Here is a 10765-nt window from a genome sequence, read left to right as displayed (position 1 = left end):
ACCAGGTCCCTTGAGAATAAGACACCTAGAGCTCTCAAACCGTTTAATAATTATGATTGAGCCCTTCAGAAAGATATCGCAGTATATTTTCATAAATTTCATGTTTTTTTATCTCATAAAACCTCCCCCTCACCATTTTAAACCGTAAAATAAAGTAAAGCGAGCAAATCTCAATATATAAACAATAGTGATTACAATTTTCAATCTGAAAAGTTTTTGGCTGAACATATTTTGCAAGATTTTTGAAATGAATAATTTATAAACCAACTAGTTTTCAAAATTATAACATGCAAAATGCATGCGGGAACTGTCTAACATAGTTGCTTTTTCGAGGGGCTACTCTATCATAGTAGTACCACGAGCAGTCTTGTTTGTTTATTTATTTTCTTATTCATGACATATGAATTTAATTGTAATTTGCGCAAACATTGTGTGTGGGTGGGGGGGGGGGGGGGGGGGGCAATTCAATGAACTGCTTGTTTTTCATTTTTTTTGTTTTTTTTATGTTATGCAAAATTTTCTGACGTTTTATGTGTAACGGGCGATTGTAATAGGTTAAAAGCTGCGCAAATTGCAAAAATGGGACAAATAAATTAATGAAAAAATTGCAGAAGAATCATTTTGATGTGCGAAATTTCTTGGTATCATACGTAACTTTCGTGTCAATTAGTCTGATTAGCGGAAAAATTTCGGAGAAACAAGGAAAGGAATGAGCGAACAAATTTTAAAAAATTTAGTTTGGCATCGAATCATGACTGCGGAAAAAGGCTTCAATATGATACCACTCTTGATCTTATGAGCTTTCTTAAAGTCAACCGAGCTGCGTTGAAAAAGAAACAACCTACGCTATAGTTGCTTGCTATTCCTGAAAGAGTCGGAACAGTAAGCCTGAAAGAACTACCAGATCAATAACGAAGACCATAGTTGGGTATTTTCTTTTTCGGAACGAATTTGAAATTTAAAAAGTTAATTTATGATTGAATTCATTTTATATGGTACGAGACCAAAAAGCTGGATTTAATTGTGTTGTTATTTGAAATAAATCACACTTCAGATAGCATGCGACCCAAGTATTTCTCACCTATAGAAGTTGCAGCTCACAGCACTCTTAAGGATTTATGGGTGTCATACCTTGGGAAGGTATACGATCTCACTCCTTTAGCCGAATCTCATCAAGGTTTTTATTATGTTATGCCATTGCATTATGCAATTCTTTCATCAAGACAATTAATGCGGATTTTCTTCTTATTTATTGCAAAAAACAGCCTTAAACATGCAATTTTGCTAGGTGGCAATTTTTAATGTTATTTATGCCTCAGAAGAATTAAGTTTTTTTAGAGTGCCGAAATCAAAAAGAACATCCGTGAATTTTGTTATGGTGTTTTAGTTTGTTAATATTTTTGGAAAAATAAAGTTGATTTTTTTAAAAACTATTGATAATAATTTTTGCCGGAGTAATGTCGCTTAAGATTTCGTTTAATGTATTTAATTGTACCTAAATTGTAAATTGCAAATTACTGACAAAATTTTGATTATATCATAAAATAAGTGGCTAAATAAAACGTGGCGCTTTCCCACTATCGCACCACAGTAAATTATAGCTGGCCCGTAATAAAAATTCGCATTATTCGCAGTTTTTTTTTGAACTCGAATAAGAGTTTGATATGTTTTTGAATGTCGTTTTAGGAGATGTCCTGCTAAAACCAATTGTCTTGGCTGGAGGAACTGACATTTCACATTGGTTCAATAAGAAAACAAGAGAGGTGAGCCAAAATTTTAAAATCAGATGTATTCTGGAATTTGTTCTGACTTGTGGCATACATCCTACAGCTCTTCCGGCTAGAAATGCATTTTTTGAATCAGCTACGTTGAGTCTTAAAGATGCTCTTTCAAAACATTCTTCAACGAGAAATTATTGAAGAAGCGTCCTTTTTTACTGGGAAAGTTTTTTGTGTCATTTCTTGTATAATTGAGTTCTCATGTACACTAACGTACTTAATGCGTTCTCGCTTATTCTGAACTTACTGATACATTTGTAAAATTCGCCCAGAAATTACACAGCGACGGAGAATAGAAAAAGTCGTTATTGACGACTGGCTGACGTCAAATACCTTAACTCAGTTCGTTTTTCTTCGTCTCGACCTAGCCAGTTTTTTTTTCTGTTTAAGGGCTAACCATTGTGTTACAGTTTTGAGGCCATCAGCCAAACGAGTTTTACTTGGCTTTCGTTAACACGCGGAAATAACTACATTGCTGGGTCTTAGATCCCCAGACAACTTGATTATTACTAAAAACAGGACTAAAAACCATAATTATATCTATTTTTAGTGAAATTTATACATTGAATCCATTAGAGAGAGATTGACCATTTCCTCGCCCACAATCCTGTGAAATAATCAAGTGAAATTGAGGTAAATTAAATCCGTTCAGGGCATTACAGCAGCTAAAAGGTCGCAAATGTTTGTAAAAAGTCTCTAGGCTCCGGGCCTCCAATTCTGATCTCTCCTTGAAATAAAGTCGTTATTTCTTATTTTCCTCTGTTCGGGCGGATTGGATCTGTCCCTAATATTCCACCTAACCTTCCGGCTCCATTCGATCTTGCAACTAAGCTGCTTATTGAGTACGCTTGTCGTGTCCGGAGGCTTCGGTTGTGTCTCTCGTTTCAGATATAACAATGTCTTCTTTTTCTCTTGTCTCCCACTACCGTTTTCCGTGTGTTAATCGGCTGTTCTGTGTGTGACACGTTTCGCAATAAAAATGACCGTCTTTTAGTATTTCTCATAATTATTCTGGTTTCAATCGAAAATTTAAAAATTTTAGATTCCGGAACAACTCAACCTTCCTTTTCGTAAGGAATTCGTTAAAAAGGCGTTTGAAGTCTCATTCTCTTGGCAACAGAAAGTTCCACTGTGGCATCCGGGGAATGGCTTAATTGAATCAAACGGAAGTCGTTTCATTAATTCTATAAGAGCTACTGGTTGCTCAGCAAATTGTTCATAATGTTTCTGCCACTGATAGTTTTTTTTGAAAACTGAAAAAAAGTATTGATACATTTTGAAAGTGTTTGTTTTTTTCAATGGCAAGTGAGAGCTTGAAAAATTTTAGGGAATAAAATAACCATTGGTTTAATAATTTTGAGAAATAAAGGAAAATCAGATTCGTAGACATCTTTTCTGTTAGACATTTCTATAGCGGTTAATTGGGCATTTAGTCTGCTTAGCAACAATGTTCATATCACTTTTTCATGAAGAGTTTTTGAAATATTTTTTTTCAGATTCCTGATTAGGATTATAGACAGGTTTTGATAGAATACCTTGTTCGATCTTTCTCCGAGTAAGCTGAAATTGTACGTAATGCAAGTATTGATATATACATAGTTTTTTATTAGCCAACGGCCCAGCTCCCATCATTCAATCTTGGTTTTTTTTTGTGGTGGATGTCATCCATTTCGCCGCAGCCGGTCCCACCGTGAGGAGGTGGATAACATTAGGACCCCTCCAACCGTCTATCCCCTTCAGTCACGGCTGCTAATTTTTAGATAGCCTCAAAGGGGTTCAAAGATCAAGATTGTTTTTTTAATCTTTTTTTTCCCGGAAAGCCACAAAGTGATTTTCTGACAACATTTTTTTAACGAAATGATAGTAACGAATCTGAATTATCTTTTTACATTAAATTTGATGTCGACAAGAAAATCGAACGGGAAACCATCATAAATTATTTCTGCTATAATTTCAAGAAGTAAGCAAGTCGTTCTAGGCAGATTTGAAAGCCTTTTATAATTAATTAGAAGGGAAAGAGCATTAAAAGTTTAATGAAACAATGTAACATTAGCTTTTAAATCTTAGGAAATAAAGGATCGTCATCTTTTTTGTTGGAGTTTACCATACAAGTAAAATTGGGTAATTGAGTCTGAGTAGCAACAATTTTCAGATCACATTTTCGGAACACTGAATTGTTTTCGAAATAAATTTTCAGATTCTTAAGCTGGATTTAAAAAAAGTTTTGTTATTATACCTGTTTCGATCTTTCCGCGATTTTACTGAAATTGTACGTAATTCAAGTTTTCATATATAAATAGTCTCAATAAGCGTCAAAGATTAGGATCTTTTTATTTTTTCTTTTGAGAAAAGCCATGAAGTGACTTTCCGACGAAAGTTTTTGCTAAAATGACAGAATAGAATCTTAAAAAACATTCTACTGAAAATTTGATATGTGGATAAACCAATAACAAGTTGAAAGAGAAACCAACAAAACGTATTTCTGCTATAATTTAGAGAAGAGTGCATGTATCTCTGGACAGATTTGAAAGCCTTTATTAATTATTTGAAAGAGAAGAGCAGTAAAAAGTAAATCAAATAATATAACAATTGCTTCGAATTGTTTAAGAAATAAAGTAAGATCAGATGTAAAATCAAGCAAGATCAGTTCGAAATATTTGCGAAGTGTTCACGAAGCGATAGAAAAAATCTGAAATAAATTTACTGAAAATATGATTTGTGGATAAACCAAAAAAAAAAAAATCGAAAAAGAAACCAACAAAAAGCATTTCTGCTATAATTTTCAGAAGTATGCAAGTTTTTCTAGGCAGATTGTAAAGCCGTTGTTATTTAAATAAAAGAAAACACACGGAATTTTGCTTGAATTTTTCACTGTTTTTTAATTAGTTGATACGGAAAAAATTGGAGCCAAAAGGTAATAGAAGCTTTGAAAACGAGTTAATGGAAGCCTATCTAATATAAAACAAATGAATTTGAAACAATATAAATTGTATATCCTCGAACTAAGCAAAATTTTTCTCCAAAAAGCAAAAACTTCAAATCAGCTTTCTCGACACCGAGGAAACATTTTAAAACATAATAATGCGGTGAAATATCTTCTACCTCGTCTGATGTTGGATTGTAGTGGCTGAATTTGCATGGAAAAACGGCACATAAAGCCGTGTATAATTCTCAGTTTCAGTTGTCGGAATAATAACTTCCTGAAGTTTTAGTACGTGCCAAGATGTATTTTTGTGTGTTTTCGTTTGCAGATCAAGACATACGTAGACCCGGTGACTAGCTGCGAACAATACTATTGTCCCAAAGGCAGATTCATCCACGTACCTCCTCCCTACCCCACAGACGACTGGGCCAATGACTTCGGCAGGCCCTGGTGGAAGGACGACAAGTACTGCGTAGGGGTGTTGTCCCAGAAGACCAGGCGAATCAAGGTCATCAATACGCTGACCTCGCAGGATGTCATTATTGAGGTCAGAATCATGAAAAAAATCGCGCTGCGATACAACAAGTTTTGTTTTCGTTCCGACCATTTGTTTTTGGAGTTTTTAGCGATATTTTGGCAATCAAAAACTTCTAAAAAAAAAGGTTTTGTAGAAAAATTTGAAATTTTTTTAATGTTTTTTTTTCTTACGATTTGCCTATTCGATTTTCTAGTCATTTTGGTACAGAAATTTTACAATTGGCCTAATTTACTATGAATGATTGTAGAATATGCTTAAGATCTATTTTTTTGTTCAGATCTTTTTATTACACCACGCAGAAAAACTGCTGTTTAACCTTTCTGTTTGTATTTTCCTAATTGACCAGCGTATTAATACAACAAATTGGCTGATGAAAAGAAGTTTGCCCAAAATTAAAGATGGCGCAAATGCTAAACCGTGGCCTCTAGGTTAAAAGTAAAATAATGTTTGTTGAATAGTTTTTGAAGTTGTTTCTGTTTTATCAACTCAACTGATTCAAATTTTGTTCTTTATTTCTTCAGGTTTGTTCTGAGGAAACGATGTTGGAGATCTTGCGTCGGTATCTACGTGAAAACTGTCACGCTGGATCCTACACATGGAAATATGCCGGACGAAACCTGGAAATGGATAAAACACTGGAGGAAAACGGGGTGAAGGACGACGATGAAGACTTCTACATCTGCCGAATGGACGAAGACCAGTTTGTTCAAGCCATACATCTCTACTTCAACGATGACCTCACAGAGAGTTGAATAAAGTCTGAAAAAAAATCTCGATGAAAAAAAAAACATTCGAAGTCTCTTTCTAATCCAAATCTATAATCATATCAATTGTCAGTTGCTCTAAAATACTAATTTTTTGAATAAGAACTTTTTGTTTTGCGCGTTATTTAGATGTACATCTCCTTAGAAATATAATTGTTTAGTCAAAATTACAGTCCGAATGTTTCGTAGAATTTCGCCTGCTTAGTAGTAGTAATGTTTTGTTAGCGAAGCATGAAAGAAGGATTGAACTTTATGCAAATATTAAATTTCCCTCCTCCAATGAAGTCAAGGGTTACTAGCTTATGTGCAACTAGCGCAGATTTGATGGACCACAGTTATCGTTACAAAAACTTAGAATGGGTGTATTTGAGTTATTAAACCGTTATATTTGAAATTTTACTCAATTGTTATGGTTCTTATTACAGACTTTGAACACGTGCGTTGAAGCGTTGAACACGTGAATGGCTTATAATTTTAGCCTTCAAAGAACAAAACTGCTATAAATATACCACAAAACTTTTGGCGATGTTGCTAATTGCTAGCTATTAAGTTATTATATCGGGTCTCGAAAAAATATTTATCAATTGAATATCAATTTTTTCATAATTAAATTGTTCGTCAATTGTATAGAAAACTATCAGACTATACATATACCACAAACGTTCTGTTATCTTATGAACTTAATGTTACATCTACCAGAATGATTCAACTGGCAGAATTTTCCAACCGACTGCCCGTTAACGTCGATAGAAAAGTTTGCTGGCCAAAATGATGAACTAAAAACAAAATAGTTATTGGTCTTTTATTAGCGAACACGCTATGCAAAGTACTAAATGAAAAAAAAACATTTGTGCCTGGCAACGTCATATTAGGACCAAGTTGCTTGCCTCAATTAAATTTGGGTTGATTTAATTTGCCGATTAGTGTTAAAAATTGGCAGTTTTTCACACCCATATCTTAAAAAAAGTAGTAATTATCAAATTACTAATTATCAAATGATAGAAAAATTCGCGTAAAAAATGACTGGTTAAAAATTCAAAATTTGCCACGAAAAGATTGTTCTCATGCAAACAATTTTCCAATCACGAGGCTGCGATTAGCAAATAAAACTGATGTAGCAAAAACGGCTGCAATTTCTTATATCAGGGCAAAGCACTGCATAATCCGACTGCCCTTTAACAGGCATCAAATGAATTTTGGTAAAAAAGCTTCAGTAACTATAGATATATACTGTTTTAGAAAATAAGTGCCTAAACTGGCAATTTTTAAAAAATGCTCGAAATACAATAAATTTTTAAACAATAAATATTCTGCGTGAAAATTTTTTGTATTTTTGCAAAGTTTTTTTTTTAAACTATATTTTCGATTGTCAAAATTGATCTAAAAAAATACACCAATCAGAAAAATTTTATAAGTTTCAGCAACTGGATATACGAGGAGAGGTGGAAATTTTGCAAACAGTGAAGAAAGTTCAAAAAACAATGATTTATGATGAAAAAATCAGTTAAAACATTTTTTAATATCAAGAAAAAAAATCCAATTTTTGTTTCAATTTTGTCTTATTTCTTTTTAGTGTTTGATTAGTACCACTAGAATACAGAATTGACTGGCCGTTACAAGAAAAACTCAAAAACGGCGCAATTTTTTTCGATTTTTTTCTACGCAATAGAGAAAAGCTAATCGAGGACTTAACGATTTTTCAAACTAATCAATTAAATTCTGTTCTGCTTCGCATACACGGTTTGAACTTTTTCGAAAACGCATTTTAAAAAATTGATGGTTAAAAAATAAACTGTAGTGTACATATATTTGCTGATGAAGACCCAATTGTGAGGCAGCCATATAGTTTTCTTGGTTATCGTCCAAAGATTTTATTTTTGGATAAACTTTTCAAATGATCAACAAATTCTTCTTTATGTAAAACAAGTTTATTGTAGCGTCATTGCTAAGATAAGGTCGTTCTAATCTGTTTTAAAATCAAAATTTGTAGATTTGATTTTAAATTTCAATGATATTTTTAATTTTTTTATCCAATTTTGTTTAGTGTTCTGACCACAATGTGAGAAAAAACGTTACGTATTTTTTTGGTGTAACAAAAACTTTTCTGTTATGATTTGACTCATACAAAGAAAAATCATAGTTTACTGTAAAATTTGTTTGAAAATTCTTGACTATTTGAAATTTTAAATGGTGCAAGGATAGCAGGTAACACAGAACATTCCGACCAAAGTCCTAGAAAATAAGATTATTTTTTTAAATTAGTGCCGCTTTTTCGGCGTGGTGTGATAAAAAAGATCTGAGCGAAAAACTAGAGACTAGGAATATTTGACAATGATAGTAAAATAAGCGAAATGAATAACAATTTTTCTAGAAAATAGACTAGAAAAAAAATTTATTTTAAATTTTTGATTTTAAAAAGGCGCTAAACTACTCACAAAAATCTCACGTTAATCGTGTAAAATTAGGTTTTAAATTTTTAAACTAATCTTTTATATGCTTTTAAGCCATTAAATTAAGCTATTGTAATCCTGCTGCTCGCATTATTCGCTCGAATTAAAAAAAAAATTTCAAGTCGGTTTTTCTCGGGACTGGACAATTTTTCAAAAAACTTTCAGTAGTTCAAATTACAACTGTTAGATAATTAGTGAGATAAATTACTCAACTGTCTCCGATGATTTTTGTGCTAGCTGATTTTGCGTGGAAAACAAAAACAAGGAAAAAATTAAAACACACCCGAAAACAAATTTTTTTACTATGTAAAAAAAATAAACTTTCAAAAACTCATTACTGAAGATAAAAATAGCATTCTTCTCGACCCCCCTTCAGAACAGTCTACGCAACTTCTTCAAAACCTAAAAATTATTCATAATTTTTATGAAAATGAAAACAAAAACCGCGGCTGGTTTTGTGTTGCAGTTATGCACTAACGCCCAGCCCAGCCTACTTATAAATTGCCCCTAACTTAATCGTCTTATTTTAAATTTTTTTCAAAAATTACATTTATGCTGGCATTTTGAACACTTTTTAATCCATTGGGTATATAACTGGGAACTCGTGCCTAAAAAACCGATTTCTTTTGTCAAAATTTTCAAAAAATTACTCAAAAACGACTTTTTTTGTTTCAAAAGCCTCCTTCCGAGTCGAATAAAATGACAAAATATTTTCTCTTTAGTGTTTAAGAAAGCTCGCTTAATTTGACCAAAAAAAATTGACAAATTTTCCAAAAAAATTTACCCTTCCTTGAGAAGATTCGCCACCTGGGTTTTTTGGTTTCCAGGAAAATTGATTTGCCACAAGTAGAATGATTAATTTATAATAATAGTATTTTTTCGGTCATACTCCCCTAAATTGATATATTTGGCGGTTCAAAAATCAAATTCAATTGAAAGCGCGAAAATTAGGAACCCTAATGACAAATTTGCCATCTATTTTGAATTGACAAAATTATTCATTTAGGGGGTATAATCGAAAAGACCTTAATACAGTTATCTCTTTTTTTATTTCAATAGGTTTCGGAGTTCTATTTTTTTACGCAATCATATGAAAGATGGGGAAGTTTTATAAATTAATTTCTCAGTAATCACAGTGATTCGATTTCGTAACTGGGAGCATTTTTGAGACCAAGTATTTTACGCCAACTCACATATCTTGAATAAACACCAGATTGTATTCAGATCATTTTTGTTCCGACTTTCGATACGAAAATAACGGAATATTTGTGCTCGGGGTGGGTTTTTTTCTTCAGACAATTTTTGACTTTTTAACTAGCCGTTTTTGTCAAATTGTTTTTGTATCATTCAAAAGATATTGTTGTCTTGCGCTTAAATTTTAAAAGATATTTCTCCTGTGATTATTTTTCGTAAAGTTATGGGGGTTTAAAGATTAGCATTTTGGCCAATTTGGGACTATTAACGCGCGATATATTTCGTGCTATTAACGCGTAAGCGGAGATTTAATCCGTCTTAGAAATCGTTCCAAATTGGTTAAAGGAAGCTTATTTACCCTAATTGATTTGTTAATAGAAGCGAAATTTATCACTTTGCACTTCATATGGCGTGTGGGGGGAAGATTTTCACAAAAACTCTCAAATTTTTTTACAAATTTTTTTTTCATTATATTTTTTTCTTTTTTTTACGTTTAATTTTTTGATGTTATTACTGCTTCATAGACGACGTTAAAAGGCAGTCGGAACATTCAATTCAGGGCTTCGCCAGTCAAATGTGCAAAATATCGAGGAACTTTTCAAATGCGAGAATATAATTCACAATTTTGTTTTTATGGCATTGTTTTTGTGGCACTGACAAATGAACCTTAAATATATGAGAGCTCTGAAACCAGTAGCGAGTTCACTCTCCCTCCTAGCGTTTAGTAGAGGGAACATAAATACTTAGACTTGATTTGAGAGCAGTTCCAAAAAGATAATTTTTAAATATTTTGGTTCCGTTTCGCCAAATGTTCTGGAATCGTAATAGCTTTGTTGTTCTTTGGTTCGAATGGTCAATTATAATTTTGTCGTAGGTCTATTTAGTTATTTTAGCTCTTGAACCTTTGAAACTGTTTCCTGAAACCAAATTAACCTGCAGCCGTAATAAATTCTATTAAATAGAGCTATAAACAGATTCAATCTTTTGACAGGCAAACTCAAATATTTTTATTTGATTCATTTATTACCCCAAATAACAATGTTTTTCAATTTACTTAGTAGTGGTCTCCAAAAGTGTTTACGGGGGTACAAATCAAAACAGAGTGTTCAGATCAGCAG

The 10765-nt window shown here is 32.7% G+C and overlaps 2 protein-coding genes across 2 annotated transcripts in view; one reads left to right on the top strand and one right to left on the bottom strand.

Annotated features, from left to right (window-relative positions):
• LOC134839427 (calcium/calmodulin-dependent protein kinase type II delta chain-like) overlaps positions 1-10765 on the bottom strand; it is a 472172-nt gene that overhangs the window by 366926 nt on the left and 94481 nt on the right. The gene's annotated exons all lie outside the window — the stretch shown is intronic.
• On the top strand, positions 1033-6170 carry LOC134857401 (cytochrome b5 domain-containing protein 1-like). The gene is made up of 4 exons (XM_063873729.1): positions 1033-1177; positions 1687-1763; positions 5030-5248; positions 5761-6170. The coding sequence occupies exons 1-4, from the start codon at positions 1060-1062 to the stop codon at positions 5989-5991; spliced, it is 645 nt and encodes a 214-aa protein (XP_063729799.1). The 5' UTR covers positions 1033-1059; the 3' UTR covers positions 5992-6170.

The sequence above is a fragment of the Symsagittifera roscoffensis genome, chromosome 1 (assembly GCF_963678635.1).
Source record: "Symsagittifera roscoffensis chromosome 1, txSymRosc1.1, whole genome shotgun sequence".
NCBI classification, from domain to species: domain Eukaryota; kingdom Metazoa; phylum Xenacoelomorpha; order Acoela; family Convolutidae; genus Symsagittifera; species Symsagittifera roscoffensis.
Note: the sequence above shows the minus strand (reverse complement) of the source record. Positions and strands in the feature narration are given on the sequence as shown.